The sequence below is a fragment of the Heterocephalus glaber genome, unplaced genomic scaffold (genome assembly GCF_053883595.1).
Source record: "Heterocephalus glaber isolate CG9 unplaced genomic scaffold, H.glaber_assembly_v1.0 deba00001764, whole genome shotgun sequence".
NCBI classification, from domain to species: Eukaryota; Metazoa; Chordata; class Mammalia; order Rodentia; family Bathyergidae; genus Heterocephalus; species Heterocephalus glaber.
In genome coordinates, this window is record NW_028258461.1 from 7,091,324 (window position 1) to 7,112,106 (window position 20,783).

Sequence of the window (20,783 nt, forward strand, 5' to 3'; positions counted from 1 at the left end):
ACACAGACAAGAGAGGTAAATACGGGTTTTTAGAGATCACAACGCAAAAGCAAAACATGATAATAGGATATGAAAAGGCCAGAGTTGTCACCATAGTCTTCTAGGCTAATCTGCTTCACATTTCCCACAAATTAATGTAGTGTATTCTTATATCCTAGGTGTGAAGTGAATTTAAGAGGCCTGTCTTTCTGCGTTTCTCTTTCTATGGCACAATCCCTTATGTGTTCAAGCTAAATATCTTCTCCCTGCCTTAGGTGATTGGGAGTTTTGCATAGTAATGTGGTTAGTAATAACTTTTTCCTTCCATTTCATTCATATATCGGTTCATTCATCTAACAGCATGCACCAAATTTCTGAGTTGTTGCATTCTTAATTTGCCTTTTTACTTTTAGAAATTAGTTTTAATCTCATAAAAATGCATGCTTATTTCTGTATTATAACCTAAGAGGAAAATAGGCTTTTGTATAGAGATATTCAGTAAAAAATGTAATATGTAAATTAATGGGAACCCTTTATCTTTATGAGGTCAGCATGTAGCTACATGTCACAGGTATTGATTTAGAGTTCTATATAGCAACCACTCTAAAATTTTAAAACTGACAGCATAGGGGAGATTTACTATGTCATTATCTTTTTATAGATCAGGATCTCATATTTAAAATTGCAATGAAGCAACTCTTTGAATGGAAGTCCTTGGAATCAGGAATATCCCTGTTGCTATCTTCAGCCTTCTTTTACCCCAAAGGAGGAGAGCTCTCTTTCGAGAGTGAAATTACCCAGCTAAGAGTTCAAAATAGCTCCATCATACTCTATGAGGATGTGGAAAAAATGTCTTGGGCCTGTTTCAGAGGCCTTTGCGTATATATTTGCATGGATATATGAAAGAGTTCTTGCAGTTCTTCCATTTGGATGTCTTTGCCCTAATCAGAGGTTGAGATAAAATCAGAAATCTCAATGCAGTCCATAGCTCTAAGGATAAGATGACAAAGATCTGCCTTGTAATCACGATAAGAGAAAAGGAGGAAAGAGATCTGTGGACCTGGATTTGTTAAGAAGAGTGGGGGGCTGGGGATTTAGCTCAGTGGTTCCGCCGCCTGCCTCGCTTGCGCAAGGACCCAAGTTCGATCCCCGGTACCCAAAAACCACCCCCCAAAACCCCTCCAAAACAAAAAAAGCAAAAGGTCAGTAAAACGGTGGTGGTGAGGTATTATAGGTTCATCTTGATTCCATGGGTGGGGATTTCGCTCAGTGGTTCTGGAGCCTATCTTGCAAGCTCAAGGTCCCGAGTTCGATCCCCAGTACCAAAAAAAAAAAGTGATAAAATAAGTAGCAATTTCTGGAGGCTGGGGATTTAGCTCAGTGGTTCTGCTGCAAGCCTCGCAAGCGCAAGGTCCCGAGTTCAATCCCCGGTACCCAAAAAAAAGAAGAGTGGGTTTCCTCAGTCCATTCCCTGCTGCAACTCCTTTTCCTCAGTCCATTCCCTGCTGCAACTCCTTCAACAGCCTCCATAATTTGCAGAACACATAGATGTTTGTGGCTGTAACCCTGAAACCTCTACACTGTGTAAGCCTCACATTCAAAAAAAGCCCTAATTCCTGACTGATTCACTCAGGCTTGTCAGCAGCTGGAGTCTGTCCTCCAGTTGTGCACGGTTATAGCCCGTTGTTCAACTCCTAGCTCCCGTAGGCCTTTGGAGCTTTCCTTCAAGCCTCCACCAACAGCTTCTGGAGTAGCCTGGCATCTCGCTATGCTGCACATGCCTTTCCTAGCAGGTTGGAAAGAATAAACTTGAAAAGCTTGCCAGAATGTTTGTGTGCCAGATGACACATGACCATGCTCTCAAAGTCTCATCTGGAAGGCCCAGTGCTCACAGCTGGGCTAAACGCCAAGCACTAAGTATCTGCTATGAGCCAGGGCTGCAGTCACTTGTAGGAATTCCAGGCAGATTCCAGTCTTGCGTTTGCTGGCTTCCTATCAGTGCAGAAAGCCCCCACTGCCCTAAAAATGCAGTCAGTAGAGTACTGAGTTGAAAACACTGCTTTCATAGTGGAGGGTGGGAGATCTATTCCTGGTTCAGGCATTGTTCTACCTGGCCTCATTTGGCCTCGATCTCCTTATCTGTAGGAGTAGAGTAAATCACATGGGGTTATGGACTTCGCATCTTTCACATTCTTATATTGGACTGCAAACATTCAGAAGTTCTTTAGAATTATAATTAAGCAATTTTGTAAATGAGTATGGCATGATTCAGGAGAATAGGGGAGAACAACCCCCTTTTTTTCCCTCAGCAGAGAAAAATTGGATTGTACTTCGTTTCTGCTACTGTAAAGCAACTAATATTCAACAGGACTGAAAACAATCACACTTAAACAGAAAGGTGGAATGACTACATTCTATTAACATACTTTTCTTCACTCAGCAAGAGTTCTGTTTTAATCTGTCAATTGCAATATTATAGCAGCATGTTTCAGCCCATTTAGGTTAAGTAGCTACAGCAATTTTGAAAGCACTAATGATTCTTATATAGCGAATGCAAATGCCCCAGGCAGAAGCCAGCTAGGCCCTGGCTCTGAGACTGCTGGCTCTTAGGTGGGCTTAAAGGCCCCACATGTTTAGTGGTAGCAACATGCCATAAGTGGGGTGTGATGAACTCAGTCATTTTTGAGCTCATGGGAGAATGGATAACTGTGGCTCAGAGATCAATGGGCCCAGGAGCCCCACACTCTGCCAAAAGGAAGGCCAATCACAAGAGGTAAGAGGCCAGTTCCTACCACTGCCTTTGTAAGGGGTGGTCTCCATGGCAACAAGGCCAGCAGCTGCAGAGCACTGAGGCTAAAGACCTTTAGTCATTCAAAGTTGAAATAAAATGATTCAGAATGAATAGTACCCTCCTAAACATAAGGTTGACAAGAATAGAGTCTCTTTTTTAGCCAACAATTGCAGAACTGATGTCTTTCATTTTTTTCTTGAAGCCTAAATCTCAGGCATTATTCTTTATTTAAGTATGGGTGCCATTCATGATACTCAGTACAAGAGTAGTTGCTGGGTGTGGTGGTGCATGGCTGTAATAGAAACACTCTGGGTGACTAAGGCAGGAGGATCACAAGTTTGAGTCTGGCCTGAGCAAGTTGGTGGTTTAGTAAGACCTTATCTCTAAAACAGAACAAAACAACACAAACATCTGGGGATATTGTTATAAACATGGATTCAAATTCACCTAACTCTATAGAGCAACTACTGCACAGTAATGTAGTAGGCACTGGCAAAGCAATTTGCATACATTATTTTTTTCAACTTCCTAAATACTGTAAATACAAGTTAGCTCAAATTCAATCAACATTATTGGTGTTTGGCACACAGTAGCCACTCCTTGAATATTTGTTGAATAAAGTAATGAAATAAATGAACTCACAGGGTCTGAAGGTCACAAAGGCCTTTGGAGAACAGCCTGTCAAAGTCTTTCATTCCATAAGGGGAGAGATCAAAGCCCACAAGAGACAGTGAGTGGCTTACTCAAGGCCATGCTCACAGCTAGTTAGACTCAGTTCTGTCCCAGGGGGATCCAGACCACTGTCCTCTTGAGACACAGTATATCTGCCTCATGTGAAAGCTAAGTAATAAAAGATCTCCAAATCTCTTGAGTCTTACTGCACTTGGACACATTCTTCTGAGTGTTTTGCTGAATGTAGTATATAGAACACTTTGTGAATTATAAAACAAGAGACACTTGGAGAAATTTTGAACTGTGTTTAGTGATACTTAGGTTTGGAAGACTAAAGCAAAGAGGTATTAACTAGAAGAACTTTAATCATGAGTAAGGGCTAGCTGGAGGTGTGGTGGGGGTAAAGTGATTTGAAACATGGTTTTGTCAGTAGTCCCAGGCATCATCAAATACAGGGTCACCGATTGACATCAAGTAATTTCACAAAAAGCCCAGGTATAAGCTAGAATACCAGTTTTTAAATGCACAAATGGAAAGACACATTGGTTGGTCAGCAGCCTTCTAGACAATCCTATATAAGATTAATCATAATCAAGAAGTTCCTTGGTGAGTATGAAATCAGCACGGGGGTGGTTGTTGACTGATTGCTCTGTTCTCCAAGGTAGGGGCATACCAGTCAAAGTGATGACATGCTTCTGGTCTCTGGTCTCGGTAGTTTCTTGCTTGGCCCTGCATCATGCTAGAGACACACTGTTCCATTTTTCCTTGAAGACTTCACCAGTTCCAGGTTGCAAACTGTTCTTTCTGCTAACATTGTTTGTTCAGACAGAGGGCAATGTACACTAGTCGATGTTAACCTCACCAGTTTTGCCTTCATGGAATCAGCCCTAGTCAGGCCTCCATATAATGGAGTTACAAGCTCTCTGGGAGCTATTCTGGATGACTAATTGAAATATATGTATTTCATCGAAATATATATACATATGTATTTCATAGATAAATATAATAACTCTGAAAGGAACTTGCCCCTCCCCATGTTGTTCAGGCACCTTGGTTCATCCTCTGTGTTCTAAAAAGTAAGCCTGAGACTGAAGTGAAATCCAGCCTGGGTTTGAAGGACATGTATACCCGTGTACAGCAGTGAAACAGGAGAATGCACTCCTTCCTTCCTTTAATGACTATGGAGAAAGAAAGGGAGGGAGGGAGGGAGAAAGGGGAAAACAGACTTGGGGATTGGTAGTTGGAAAAGACAAAGGATCGGGAAAAAGAGTAGAGGAAAAGGAGTAGCGCTGCTGCTGAGCTTTAGCCCATCAGTGCTCCTGTGTTCTTCCTTATGATGTAGTGTAGTATAGTGCTGGCCTTGTGTCACTCTCGAGCAGAGATCCTGGACACAGGCCTAATGGATGCTGATGCTTTGGTGGGAGAGACAAGAAAGATTCGGAACATGGAATGCTGCTAAGGAGGGAAAATCGGGTGAGTTACTGTGGTGGAGAGCCATACTAGCTGACCGGCAGGGTGGAGAAATTAACTTCACAATTTTGGCAAGGGCTAGGCTCACAGAAATGGTCATGATTTTTTTTACTACATTATATTTCCTAATCAACTTACTCTAGTAAAATATAAATTCTAGATGTAATTCTCCTTTGTAAAGAGAAAAAAGCAACATTTATAGAATGTGTACATTCTAACCTAACAAGAGATGGGCAAGTGATTAATTAGTAAAGGCCCTAATTAATTTTCCGTCCTGATGAATCAACAGTGGAAATGCATTTCTCATTTAAATGAGCTTTGTTTTTTCCTTAATCCAGTTGACATACCGAGATACCTTGGTATATACTCCATATTTGCCTTTCATTGCACATTCCTCACCCCAACTAATAATTCCAGTTAGAAAACTAGTCCCTTCCACTTCGGTAACATGGGGACCCCCACTGTCTCCTTGACATGAATCTTTACCTCCATCACGGTAGCCAGCACAGAACATGTTATTATAGATGGTGAATTTCGTGGACCGAAGGCACGTGGCTCGGTCAACAAATGGAACTCTAAGGTACTGAAGAATTGAAGCTGGTCTCCCTTTGTTGAATATTCTTCCCCAGCCACTCACATAGCTAGATCCATATCTGAGGAAGGTGTTTGTGTATTCCCTGTTGGCAATGCAAATAGGTGTTACATAGCTGTTCAGTGCTAATGGTTTATCCAGCTCAAGAAGGGCAATGTCGTGGCTGTACTTATTAATGCTTGCATTGTAACTATGATGAGGAATGATTTGAATCACATTTCGCCTTTGCTCTGTATCTTCCTTCTTTTCAATGTTATATTCACCTGTTGGGAATAAATTCATTTCAGTCATGGTTTTTCACATAAACCGATATCCCCTGTGTCTATGTGGTATCACTGGCAACTGGCAATCTAGTCTCAAAGATATGAATCTTATGTGGTTGGTAGGGATATTAATACATCAATAAACAATTGTAACCCACTGAGATAAATGCTTATGAGGGATTCATAAAAAGATCATGGGGCTTGGAGGATGGAGGAAGTTAGGTTTTAAAATCATGACCTCTGTACCACTAGCCCAACTTAATCAGCAACACTTCTATTAAACCTTAATAAAACATGATGCATCAGTCATATAGAAGATCTAGAAATGGTGCAGATTGTTATCCTTTTTGTTTCATTACCTGCAACAACCTCAATTTTAATACCAGGGTGAATACAGTGGGCAGCAGTTATGACCCATTTTTCATTAACTATGGAACCTCCACAGAATGCTTCAATGTCACCATTCAAAAGGACCTGTGGAAAGAAAATTAAGCCTCTTACTGCATAATATATTGGATCCAGAATAAAATAAATGCATGTGTTATTTACAGGAGTGGGCAAACAGTTGGCTTCTAGATGTTGGCACAAATGGAAGATTTCTGGAAAGTGTCAGCTTTGCAGATGAATTAGTGTTTCTGGAGCACAAACCCAAAAGCCATTTCTGTAACCATCTTGCAGGGAATGTTCAACGAGAGATGGAGGGGTCCTAGCAGAGGCAGATCCGAGGAATGGCTCCTTTGGTGATTTGGGGTCCTAGCACTCCTTTCCCAGGTGAGGCAGATTCTCCGGGGACACAAATGGCTTCATGGGGATCAGGCAGGTATGTTAGGAACATACTGACGCAACCTCTCAAAATGAGTAGTTATCATTGAGTTTCCTGTCCCTATGTGAGGAAATCTCTTTGTTACAGGTCATTAGAACAAGAACAACTGCTTATTTTTCCAGCAATCTTTTCAAGCTCCTTCCAAACTGGAATACTATGAAACCAGACCTAAGGCCTCCACGAGGGCTGTGTGTATAGTCGCCCAGAGAGGGAGAAGCAGGAGGATGCACAGGCCTTACACTCCCCCTTAATCATATTCCAACCCTCCCTGGCTGGGTATGGAAGCTGCCTTTGTACTAAAAGCTCTCCTTAGCTGTGTTTGATTTTTGAGCCAAGTGGACAAAGGTGTTTGAGTGTTGTGTTGAGCCTGGCCATTATTAGATAAGAGGCCAATTCATTCTTTCATCTGTTGCAAAGGACAATGAATATTTTCACCACCTCAGTGTCTACTTAGAGAATTTCAGTTCTAATGTAAGCAATGGCTTTTCTTGATCCACATTTTCAGAAAGAAAGCTGAGAAATGTGAACACTAGAGGGCACACTCAACATTCAGTAAACCCCTTTCAGGAACACACTAGCTCTCCCTAAACTGATGGCTTTTTTTTTTTTTTTTTTTTTTTTACCAAGGGACCTGTAGCCCTGTGCCTAAACTCAAAAAAAGGAAAAGGGCATGGTCAATCCTTCTAAGTGTGGGTCAGAGATGGTCCTTGAAGCACGTTCCTTGGAAGATTCTTCTGATACTGAATTCAACTTACTGAACACCTACTTATCCTAGACCCCAAAGCACTAGCCTTTTACTTGGAGACCTAGGGGGGGCAAATTTTATAGGCCTCTGACCTCCTTTTCCAAACTCTGGCTCTCCTGCTCTGCCTAACTGTCACTGTTTATTTTGAAAAGTTGCAAAAACACAGAAAAATCTCACATAATAATATAATAAACACCAGTGTGTCTACCACCTAGATTTAACAATCTTCCTATTTCTTTTTAACATTTCTGAGTGTTTACTTTGGGACAACAATTGTAGTGTCCTATATACATCTAATACTGCAAACATCTTTATGGAGTGATGTTAATATATCTATTCATAGATGAGCAAACTACCAGTAGGATTTAGAGATAACATCTTAACATAGTGGTGAAGACAGATTGCAAAACCAGTCTGCCTGACTCCAGTACTTGTGCCTCTGGGTATCCAGTGCCTCACCAAGTGTGATGTGCAGACCAATTGCAGTAGGATCATTTGAGGTGTTTGTAACATGCAGATTTGTGGGCTTATTCAGACTTAATCAGAATATTTAGTGGCTGGGGCTGTGGAAAATGAAGCTCTCCAGAATATTCATATGCATAATTAAATTTGAAAAGTGTTATATACCTACTGAATCAGAATTCTCAAGGCTTGGTAATCTTTATGTATGAAAGTGCTCACTGTATGCTGGCTACATTACTTTGTGAGGATCAATGAGAAATGAAAATGTGAGGCCTTTTATTCAAAGCCAGTGGGAAGATACTAAAATACAAAACTTTTCCCTTTCTTCTTTGCTCTCTCTTGGTATTTAATGTTGTGCTCCCTTTGCATGGGGCCATTTTCTTGCAGAGGGCAGACCCTCCTAGGCACCCAGGGGCTGCACCTTATAGTCTACCACGCACACTGTTATGACCCCTGTTGCTATCCAGAGGTGGCTGGGTCCCAGAAGGGGAGGATGAATCCATCTTCCCTTGCCATGGGCCTACTGCAGCAATCAAGGCAGAGAGGTGGTTCCCAAGGTATTGCAACATCCAAGTCAGTATGTGCTCAGTACCTGGAAGGGAGGCTGACAAGAGGCTCGCTCTCACCATTCACCCTTCAAATGTAGTGTAGTGTATTCCTGGTCCAGAGGTCTCACGTGACCGTGCCTCTTTTCAAATAGCACAGAGCATGTATACCTAGCCTCAATACTTTCTGGGCCTGGGTCCTGGCCCTCAAAAGGGAAGGAAGTTGCAAGAATAGGTGGGTAAAATCAAGGATGGGGTATCTGTGGGCACTATGGGGTGGGAGTCGGCAGTGGTTATTGTGCAGGTGAGGGGAGGGACAACCAAGGGTGGCTAAGACACTAGGGTGTGTGGGGGGCATTGGGAGGTCAGGAGACCAGTCCTGGGAGGTGGTGAGAAGAGAGACTGCGGTACCTCAAGGTTCCAAGTCCCCAGCACATGCTCTGTTGCTTCATCAGACTTCACTTACAGAACATAAATGCAAAGTAGTGAACCCTAAATATGGGATTCTTTTCAGTACAGAACCCTGTGCAAGAGCACTTGGAACAAGATCACATGGCTAACCCTGGCCACCAAGGGAATTTTTATCACCAAGCAAATCTGAGCAACATGATTCTATACTAACCCTAGATGATCACAACTAAATGCATCTGTTTAAGCAAGTGGAATTAAGAATCCATGCACAACAAAATGTTGCTTTTGCCCCAGCCACAGTTTATTGGGGACACTGAATGTCTCCTAGCTTAGTGGGCTAGTTAGGCTAGACTGAATGATATCCACAGCCCCAGGGTACAGAGATCATGATGTAGTTTGTCGGACTCCTGCCAAAGACTTGCTGCCTGGAGCGTCTATTGCTTTCCAGCGGATGGCCAAGAAATATGGTTGTGTTCTTTTAAGGCTGAAGAGCATTCTTTGCCAATCCCTGATTGGTATTAGAAATTTTAGCAAACATCTTTGCCAAGAAAAGGGCTAAAATATATTTGCATTCAAAGATATTACAAATGGCGCAGTCTTGGAATGTTTGCTTGGCCATTTCAGGATCACAGCTATCTAAACATTAGCTATTTGGGGGATGCGCTGTCTGCTTGGCCAAGGACAAGGTCTTGTAAGACATGACTTCAGAGAATGATTAGGAAAATGGGAAAGCATATGTTTTGAGTGAGGCATTTGAGTTCTGATGTGTCAAACATCTTTATGCCTGCCACAGCCTAATAACAGCCTGTCTTCCCTAGTTTATGACACGTGTGTATATACACACATCAAACACAGCTTCACCTATAATATACACATCTGTACTATTGTTCTCTTATGACAATGCCAGCTCAGAGCAACACCTGTTTCCCTGTTGTTCTCTGTGCAGCCTTTAACTCTACCCTGCCCTTTCCCTGTGATTTCAGTAAGACCAGTCTCCCCCACCCCACATCCACCTCAGCTTTCCCAATAACACCTTCCTTTTTTTTCTCTCTCTCTTATACATAAAGTAAAACCTTTTTCTACATGGTGTACAGCTTGCTATGCCCACAGGTGTGGTTTGCCCAGCCCATGACCCTAGGTCATTTGGCGGGTCAGAAAGGGGACCCTCACTTTGGTTTTTAATGGTTAACTAGTCATTGAAATAGATTTCTTCAAGTGATCTTAGAGAACAATAGTCTAACTGTTCGGTCTGAACTAGCTTTGTGGGGTTGAACTAGGTGAGAAATTACATATATTATTATTTCTCCTAATTGGAATGTTATCATTTGAGCCAGGAATAACAGGTTATCTTGTTTTTCTCAAATGAAGATATTTCTATAATCTTAAGATCTTCAGGTAACATCCTCCACACCCCTCAGAAAAGAAAGCCCTGGTTCACACATTTGGTAACTTTGCTTGCTGCCTTCCACTGAGTCTCGTCCTAATTGAATGGGAAGAACTGGATCTGTGTAGCTAACAGTACAAGGCAGGAGCTCAGGTAACCTAAAGGATAGCTCCAGGCCAAAGCTGAGGGCTGCAGCGACCATGGAAAATGTTAAGATATTCTAAAGATTTAGGCCAACAATAGAATGAAGAATGGACAGATTGCTTCTCTAGACATTTTCTGTTGGTTAAAATGGTTAAATATTGGTAAATGCACATGATGCAGCTTACTATAAGGATAAGGAAAGATGAATCACTTGGCTTCCTTTGTATTCCTTTTTGCAAACTGGTAGAATGATCTTCAGATTATTAAATGTGCAATAAACATGTCTCATACAGAAACTTAGTTCTGTAACCCATGGTAAAACAGAAAACAGAAAGATCAAGTACTTCACACACAGGGCTAGACAGAGCCTAATCTAAAGCAGAAAAGGTAGGAGGAGTTAGCATGAAGGCTGGTTCGTGCATGCTTAGAAATGTCAGTTGACGTGGTCATGGACGTGGGAACAAAACCAAATTAAAGTTTTAAATAGTTGATATATAATGTTACCTCCTCAAACCTCTCACTTTTCTGCTATTCATGAGAACCTTCTAATACTGTAGGCATTGAGATTTCCCTTTTTTTTCTCTAATCAAACACATTTGTTTCTTCCCTACATAGCAGTATGAAATCCAAGTCTTGTTTTAGTTCCCCACTCCACTAGATACAGTTACCCTCTAGCTTCCTCTCTTCTGCAGAGTCCCTGCTTCCTTTCCTGGAGTGTTCAAGGCGCTCTGAGGCTGCCACTGGGGTTCTGGAGGGAAAAGAAAGGAAATACCTCCTCCAATTGACCCCCTACCCCCAATTTACTGGAGTCTCAGGTCTTCTAAGCCTGCCAAGTGCCCGCTGGCACCTTTGGAAGTAAGCGTCCACAGGGGCTTGCAAGCATGGCCTGGCTACATTGTTGGCCCTCGATCCAGCCAAGCAAGCTGAGGCAGAACCTGAGAATAAGGTAAGAAATGAGTGCAACCGCCCAGTGACCGCACAGCTCTTCCAGCCAACAACACCACATCAAAACATATGGTGAATATTTAAATAAAACAACTCATTACAGTAGAAGGCACATTGCCATCAACCTCCCTCGAAATACTGCCCCTTGCTTTGAACACACTTATCCCATCATATTTGCCACTTTCTTTTTATTTCAATGTAATATAAGTAGATATTAATAAAAGATTCTTACTTCTAAGAAAAATAAAATAAAATTTCATAATAAAATAATTAGAAAATAATAATAGCTAATGTACTGTATATGGTGATCTTAAAAGAATGGCTAATATGTTACTTACAGTATGAGTCATAGATAAAAAAGACTCTTACAGTGAAGAAACAAAAAAAGGACAAAATTTTCCTTTCATTGAATAGAGAAACTACTAGTATATATGAAAAAATAATTAGTGTATACAAAATATTTTTTAAACGACAGAACACATAATTTGGGGAATTATTTAAATGTCTGCCTACTTCCTATTTATCTATCTTATATTTTGCCATATATACATATTTTGAGTTGCCTGTGAATGGCCCTTCTAGGAATCTTCACAAAAGAGTCCTCATATTACTGTGCTACATGCCTGACCATGATTACAGAAACGCAATTTATAATAGCTAGATCTTGGAAACAGTGTATATGTCCATCAACAGAGGAATGGATAAAGAAAATGTATTTATGCATAATGGAGTACTTCTCTGCCATAAAAAAAGATAACTTAAAGGGCCGGGAATTTAGCTCAGTGGTTCCGTGGCCTGCCTCACAAGTGCAAGGACCCGAGTTCAATCCCCAGTACCAAAAAAACCCCCAAACTGTCCATTTTAATCATTTTTCACCACCGCCTCCAGCACCAAGGAGCAGAGCTGCCCCCAGTGCAGAGGAGGTGAACCTTCCAGGCCACATTACAACCACCCCCAGAGCCTCTGAGGAGGTGAGCCACACAGGTGCCAGCAGCACAGGTCCCTCCCCACTACCCCGCTGAAATGAGAAGACATGTAAACAAGTCTCAAAACCGGACTTTCACATCACCTAAAGCAACCCCAAAGGGAAATGAGATGGAACAATCCAATACTCAATGACCTGGACTCCCTGAACTGTCAATGAAAGAGGATCTGGAAAAAATGAAATCAGAAATAATTTCTCAGATAACAGCAGAGATTGTGCCCGTAGTGCAAGACATGATTAATAAATCTAGAGCGAATACAGAGAAAGAAATAGAGGAGCTGAGGAACATGATGGAATCTCAACATAGGAAACAAATGGAATACATAAAACAGATGCAAACAGATTTCCAGGAGATTAAAAACTCCATTCAAAGTTTACACAGCAAAAGAATTAAAAGAATCATACCACAGAGATATATGTGCACCCACGTTTATAGCGGCACAGTTTGTGATAGCTAAAGCTTGGAAACAACCCAAGTGCCCATCGACTGGAAACTGGATAAAGAAGATGTGTTGTTTTTTTTTTATAAAATGGAGTACTACTCAGCCATAAAGAATGAGAAACTAGAGTCATTTATAGCTAAATGGATGCATACTGAGGCCATACCCTTAAGTGAAATAAATAGGACACACATGTGTAAATACTGAATAGTTTCTCTAGTGTGAGAAACTGAGAGTGTAAATAAGGATTAAAAGGTTTAATAACTAATAATTGATACTTTGAAATATGAAAAGGTCCAAGGGGGGGGTGGTGGGAGGAGATGGGGAAAGGAAAGAATGGAAAGGAAATATTATGAGAAAAGAAAAAAAATGGAAACGAAGTCTATGTAAATGGGAAGGGTGGAGGGATGAAGGGCTCAGAGGTAATGGGGAAAAAATAAGAACTAAGATACATCATGTACAGGTACAAGCACCCAACGATAAATGTAAACATATTGTATACCTAAAATGTACCAATAAAAGAATTTAAGAAAAAAAAGTTACCATACAGCTTGTAAAAAAAAAGAATGTTTACCCAGCAGAATGAGCCAATGTGAGGACAGAATTTCAGATATAGAAGATAAGATTATAATTAGTGACCAGGAAAAGAAACATTTCTTTAAAATAGTAAGGGACCATGAGAAATCAGTCCAACAGCTGCTAGACGATGCAAAGAAGAATAACATAAGACTGATCACAGTCAATGAAGAAACAGGAGAGAGTGCAGATGACATTAAAAAAAAAAACTGCTCACAGAAGTGATGGCAGAAAACTTCCCAAATAGGGGAAAAGAACTTGACATAGAGATAAGTGAGGCATATAGGACTCCAACTAGCCATTATATATAAAAAAATCTACACATAGACATATAATAGTTAAGATTCCAGAAACCCAACAGAAGAACAAAGTTCTACAAGCAGTTAGAGAAAAGAAACAAATCACATACAAAGGAAAGCCCATCAGAATCACAGCAGACTTCTCAACACAAACCCTCTGGGCAAGAAGAGCTTGAAGTGATGTGTTTCAAGCCCTAAAGGAAAACAACCTCCAACCCAGATTGATGTACCCTGCAAAACTATCTTTCAAAATTGATGGTGAAATAAGATACTTTCATGACAAAGAGCACCTTAGGAACTTCATGAATACCAAACCAGCACTCCAAAACAATTTTAGACAATATCCTAGGAAAAGACAATGAGGATCACAACCTAGGAAGCCCAGCAGAATGAATCCAATGGGAATGACAAGAAATTGAACGCAAAGGGGGAGAATCGAACAAAAAGAAAAAGTCATGACAATGATAAGTCAACACGAATCAGTTATAACCATCAATGTTAATGGTCTCAACTCACCAATCGAAAGAAATAGACTGGCAGAATGGGTCGAGAAGCAAGATCCAACAATATGCTGCATACAAGAAACACACTTAATTCAAAAAGAAACTCATAGACTGAAAGTTAAAGGGTGGAAAACAATACTCCATGCTATGGGAACCCAAAAAATAGCAGGAGTATTTACCCTCTTTACAGATCAAGTGGATTTCAAACCAACACTGATTAGGAGAGATAAAGAAGGACACTACATCCTTGTAAAGGGAACAATCCAACAGGAAGAGATGACAATCATAAACATATATGCACCAAACACCAGTGCACCCAACTATATAAAAGATACTAATAGACATGAAAAATCAAATAAGCACTAATACAATAGTAGTGGGGGACCTCAATACCCCACTCTCACAAATAGATAGATTACCTAGACAAAAAATAAGCAACGAAATACTAGAACTCAATCAAACTCTTGAACAAATGTACTTAACAGATGTTTACAGAGTATTCCACCCCACAAAATCAGAATACACATTTTTTTCGGCTGCACACGGGTTGTTCTCCAAAATAAACCACATGAGTATAACATGTTTAAGTGAGTGCAAAGGAATTGAAGTTTATCCCCTGTATATATATTTTTTCTATGTTAAATTCTTTTATTGGTACATTGTAGGTCTACAACACAATTACATTTCTCATTGGGAATTTTACCTTTACATAATGCATCTTGGTTCATATTTTTTCCCCATTCCTAGCCCTCCCTTCACCGCCTCCACCCTTCCCTATTTACAAAGACTTTATTTCCATTTTTTCCATTTCTCATCATTTTTCCTTTCCCTTCTTTCCTTTCCCCTGCCCCTCCCACGACCCCTGCCCCTTTGGACCTTTTCTTCCTATTTTACATGATCGATTATTCATTCTAATAATTGGTACATTTTAGGTATACAATATAATGCCATTCATCATTGGAAATTTGCACCTTTACATAGTCTCTCTTGGTTCTTATTTTTCACCCTTGCCCAGCCCTCCCTTCAACCCCTCCATCCCTCCCTATTTACAAAGATTTTGTTCCTATTTTTCCATTTTCTCATATTAACCCCATTCCCTTCTATCCTTTCCCCTAGCCCTCCCACTTCCTTCCCCTTTGCCCCTTTTCTTCCTATTTCACTAAGGACTAAAATGCGTAATAGGTAATGTGAAATATCCCCTGTATATTATCAGACCATAGTGCGATGAAATTGGAGAGCAATAGCAACAGAAACTGCAAGAATTACATAAACACATGGAAATTGAACAACACACTTCTGAATAACTAATGGGTCATAGAGGAAATTCAAGAAGTTCCTACATTTAAATGACAATGACTATACAACATATAGGAATCTATGGGACACAATGAAAGCAATCTTACAATGGAAATTCATAGCAGTGAATACTCACATTAGGAAAACAGAACGAGCCTAATTAAACAACCTGATGCTGAACCTCAAGCTTCTAGAAAAAGAAGAGCAGGACAACCCCAAAGCTCACACAAGGGAGGAAATTATAAAGATCAAGTCAAAAAACAATGCAATGGAGACTAAGCAGACGATACAAAAAATCAATGAAACCAAGAGTTGGTTCTTTGAAAGAATCAACAAAATTGACAAACCCTTAGCCAACCTTGTCAGAAAAAGGAAAGAAATGGCCGAAATCCATGCAATTAGGAATGAAAAGGATGAAATTACAAAGGACCCAGCAGAAATCCAGAAGATCATCAATACCTACTTCCAGAACATATACGCCAATAAGATGGACAACACAGAAGAAATGGACAGATTCCTAGATACGTATGAATTACCAAAGTTGAACGAAGAAGACCTAAAGATTCTAAACAACCCAATATCAATCAATGAAATTGAAAACATAATTAAAAACTTACCAACTAAGAAATGCATGGTATGGAAAGGAAAGAAGGGAATGGAATTAATATGAGAAAATGAAAAAAGGAAAACAAAGTCTTTGTAAATAGGGAGGGATGGAGTGGTTGAAGGGAGGGCGGGGGAATGAGGAAAAAATAAGATCCAAGGGAGATTACGTAAAGGTGCAAATTTCGAATGATGAATGTCATTATGTTGTATACCTAAAATGTACCAATAAAATTAATTTAAAAAAAAAGAAAGATAACTTTAAGCATTCATAGACAAATGCATGCAACTTGCTATTTTTTGAAGAAGTTCTAGAAGTCCTCTTTTGTGTCTTTATGAATTATGATAAAAATACAGTGAATCCTGCTGCTGAATGCCATTCAAAGGAAAGGCAGGCTTGGAAAAACATCAAAGTGTGTCCTCATCCACCTTAGTCACTGGATCTGGCACCGTGCACCTTCTGTTCTTCCCAGAAGTCAAAATGACCATGAAAGGTCAACATTTTGTATCAATTTAGGTCACTGAGACTTCCAGGACTATGCAACTAACACACTTACGAAAGTGTCTTCCCTAACTAAAACACTTATGAAATGTCTTCTCAAACTACTTCAGAATGTGGCAAGAATGATGGGACAATTGTGTTCAAAGCGAGAGGGGGGGTATTTTGAAGGAGATTAATGGCAATGTGTCTTTTATGTAATACATTTTTAAAATTTAGGCATTCATTGCATATTTTGGTCACTCCTGGTATCTTCAGCCAATTTTATCTCCCAAAGCTGCCAAGCCTCGTACCCAGTGATTACAAAGGAGTTTTTTAATTGAGGCCAGAATCGGCCAATTTCACCTGGAGGTCCACAAAGAAAACAGTTATCTTTGCCTTTCCCCTGGTGGCTCTTACTGACAGCTCATCTGAACACTTTCAGTTCATCCAAACTGTTCATTACTACAGATGAAAGTGAACTCTGTGCTCTTCTTTGTCAGATTTCTTCACCTGAGTGATCACTTTTATCCCTCACTACCAATTAGAAAGTTAAAAGAATCAATTTTGAATAGAAAGGCTTTTATGAAGCATGAGCAATTTGAAACACTTTTTCCTAAGTGACATTTCTAAATAGTATTTCATATTTCAGAGCCATATATATATATATGTATGTATAATACAGTAGCCACTGGAACACCAGCTGTTGCTTACTTTCTCTCGATGCAAATTTACTTTGTCTACCTTGGAGATTAACCATGATATGGCAGAGCTGGGCTTTCTACCCATGAGGAGAATTTCTGGTTTGTTTCATGATTTATCTTTGTCTAAAAGTGACCCTTTTAAAACATTAAAGAAAAATTCTTTTCCAGTACTGGGGATTGAACCCAGGGCCTCATACGTGCTAAACAAGTAAGTGCTCAACTACTTAGCTACAAACCTAGCTATTCTTATTTTGAAACCTGGTCTCCCTAAGTTGCTCCGGCTGGCCTTGAACCTAAAATTCTCCTGCCCCAGTCTCTGAATAGCTTGTGTTAGTGGTCTGTACCACCATGCTGGGCTAAAAGTTACTTTTGTACACTTGATCTGTCTTCTGTTTTGGGGAAATTAGAAACCTTTCCTGAGGAATTGCAGGAAGACGGGTGTGGAGAGATCATTCCCTTGTGAGGAAGGAAACAATGTAAAAGTACAACAGGGTCTTTCTTAAGTATGCTAGACAGTGTCTCAACTCCTCACCTTTGGAAGAGAGGAAATCAAGTGGTTTGTCATCTTAGTTCTTATGGATAAAATAGGGAGTGAATGTGTGTGCACACACACATTTGTGATTGATCTTGAACACTCCAAATGATCTTAGCTAGGCTTGATAGGAAAAAGACAACAGACCCAGTAAATACAGGGAATGATTTAAGATGATGAGTATTGTTTATATCTTTTTCTCACACTCCTGAAACAATCATTTAAGAGTCTCTTCTGCATGAAAAGAAAAGAAAATGCCTGCCAGCATTACTAAAATTTATTTTAGGAAAGACTTGCATTGTTAAAGCATCACCAAGCATCTGGTTTAAAGGGCGTGGGTAGGAACCAGAGATTATGTGACTAAATTGAGACTTTATCCACCCCTCCTCCATTCTAATTCTCATTTAACTATTTGCTACTTCATTTCTGGAATGATGAGGGGGCACTACTAAGCCCACAATATAAGCATCCTGGAATTTTTATTTAATTGTACAGTTTTTTTTTTTATGAGAAGTGTTATTCTTAGCTAATAATATACTGCTGGGTTCCTGGATCATTCACTAGAAATACTGCTTTATGTCCCACAATCTCAAGGAGAATATCTGTCATAAAGTAAGAGCTTTTGTTATAACTACCTTATCCATGGAAGTTGGGTACATAGTGAATGAAAATAACAAAATAATATGGACGTAGGAAATGGATGCACTTTGAGACCATAATGTTAAGTGAAATAAATCAGCTACACAAGCTTAACTATCGCACAGTTTCTCTTATGTGAGAAACCCAAATTATAAACAAAGACCAAAGGAAAAGATAAATGATAAGAAGTAGGGAGACAGTCCTTTCTCAAATGGGAAGGGGATCAAGAGATGGAGGAAGAGGGGGAGAAGGGAAGGGGAAGGGGATGAGAAAAAGGAGTGAAGATATGTTATATGCATGTACCAACTCCACACAAGGAATGCAAGCATTATGTACTGAAAGCATGGACTAATAAAAAAGAATTACATATCTGGATGTTAAATGGAATGAAAGCAAATTCAGGGTGTTTGTATCCAAGAGATGTTGTTTAAATAAAGCTCAAATAGAGGTCAGTCTTATGAAGAACTGTAAAGATGTGGATGAGTGAAGCAAGGGGTTATGGTGGGTGAGGGAAGCAGCTCTTGCAGGGTGCCCTTAAGTAGGGACAGAAGGAGTGCAAAGGGATATATAGTGTATTTTACAGGTTATAAGATCAGATCCAGTAGAAGGAAGACTATTGGATAAGAGAAAGGGAAAAGGGTGGAGGGGAATGGAAAGTGTAAGGGAGAGTAATAGGGGAGATGGATATGATCAAAATATGTCATATGCATGTATGGAAATTTCACAGTGAAACTCAATATTTTATCAAATTAACATCCATTAATAAAAATATATTAAAAAGCAAAACTAAAAGGAAGGAAAATATGTCTTGACTGGGATCTTCTCCCGCTCTATCCTTCAGTACAATTCTCTACAAATAAATGTCTGTGTGAATCTCTCCTACCCCTAGGTATATGTACAATACCTTACATTGATCATGTTGGAAAATATGGCAGGCATTCTGCAAAACCCTGGATAGATACCCAGTAGCTAGTCTCAAAAAATTCCAGTAGTGTTAAACCTGGAGATGTTAATCTGATCTTTGCTTTAGTTGTTACTTGTTTGATGATTGCAGACTCTTTAAAGCTATCAATCTCTGAGAGCAAAAGCTAAAACCTTAGTAGAGAAAATATTTTAGAGTAAAGTATCCTTGAAATCACTACCAAAATTATGATCATGCCACTAGGGAGTTTTAGACTAGACTGTTAAATGCACTGTCCAATAAAAATTTCTGCGGTGATGGAAATGTTCTATTTCTACCTGTGCTGTCCAATACAGTATCCCCTAACCACATATAGCTATTATGCCTGAAAATATGGCAAGAGTGATTAAGGAATTGACTTTTGAATTTTATTCAACAGTGGCTAATTTAAGCAGCCAATTGTGGCTAATGTTTATCTTACTGGGCAGCACAACTTTATATAAGGACTGGCCTGGCTCCTTGCCTTGTGATGGGAAAAAGAGTGCTTTTTCCTTCTCACAGATGGAATCACTTAGGCTTTAGCTGTGGGCACATTTACAACCCAGGTTTTCTACAAGTCTAGCTCCTGGTATTACATCAAATTGTGCATAGGTAACACATATGTAGGTTCTCTACGGAACACACTTGTCAGACTAGGTAGGATGTATTCATCCTTTGGTGTTTTGAATCTGGCTTCTGTATTAGATTTTTTTCTTTCAGGCCAGTTTTCAGATTGTGCTGTGCATCAGAATCACCTGGAGGGCTTGTTTGCCCATAGATCTCTGCACTCCATCCCCAACAATTATGATTTGGTAGGTCTGAGGTGGCATATGAGAATTTGCATTCCCAAAAAGTTCCCAGGTGATTCCAACGCTAACATACTTTGAGACCCACAGCAATGGATCAGGCCCTTACCTCAATCTCTGGTTCCAGGAACCTATTCCTGCTTTAATTCTTTCTATGCCAGTGCTTTACTCTCTTCAAGATAATCTAGTTTCTCTGGGCCTAGAGACTTTCTTATTTTCATCAGTTTCCCCAAGGGTTGAAGTAGGAGTTGCACCTTGAACTCCAGTACCTGTGACCTTACTTTCTATTGCTGACCAATTGTTTGTCTGGAATCTTGCTAGCTCTTACCTTGAGGCCAGATTCTTTGTGACCCTGTATGGTAGCTTCCCTGGACCTATCTTTCACCAGTGCTTACCTATGTGGCTTCCCCATGTTGCTCCGTGCTGAAACTGCCCTAAATACTTCTCTCATGTCCTAGCTTCAGTCTCCTATGTACTTGGCCTGTCTTGACAGCTGAGCTCCAGTTTTGACACACTATCAGTATTGAGTACCTGCCAAGGGAATTGACCTGGCTTGGCATTTTCTCCACCAACAACCCGAGCGAAGTCATCAGTTAGCTCAGTGCTTTCAGTGATGTTATCCCAAATGATTTCAGCCTCAGTATAATTTTCATAGTCCATATCAGAAAAAATAGACTCAGCACGGGTGAGTTTCTTAGACTTGTATGGGATAGAAATTCTTCCGCATGGGAATGGCACTAGAAAAATAGACAAAAC

At 40.0% G+C, this 20,783-nt stretch overlaps 1 protein-coding gene across 1 annotated transcript in view; it reads right to left on the minus strand.

Annotated features, from left to right (window-relative positions):
• Positions 1-3,732: 3,732 nt before the first annotated feature.
• F9 (coagulation factor IX) overlaps positions 3,733-20,783 on the minus strand; it is a 37,044-nt gene continuing 19,993 nt past the window's right edge. Inside the window, exons 6-8 of the mRNA XM_004862316.3 lie at positions 20,559-20,764; positions 6,127-6,241; positions 3,733-5,767 (exon numbers count right to left, since the gene is read on the minus strand). Coding sequence (XP_004862373.1) covers positions 5,220-5,767; positions 6,127-6,241; positions 20,559-20,764 — 869 coding nt within the window. The 3' untranslated portion in view covers positions 3,733-5,219. The remainder of the gene's footprint in view (positions 5,768-6,126; positions 6,242-20,558; positions 20,765-20,783) is intronic.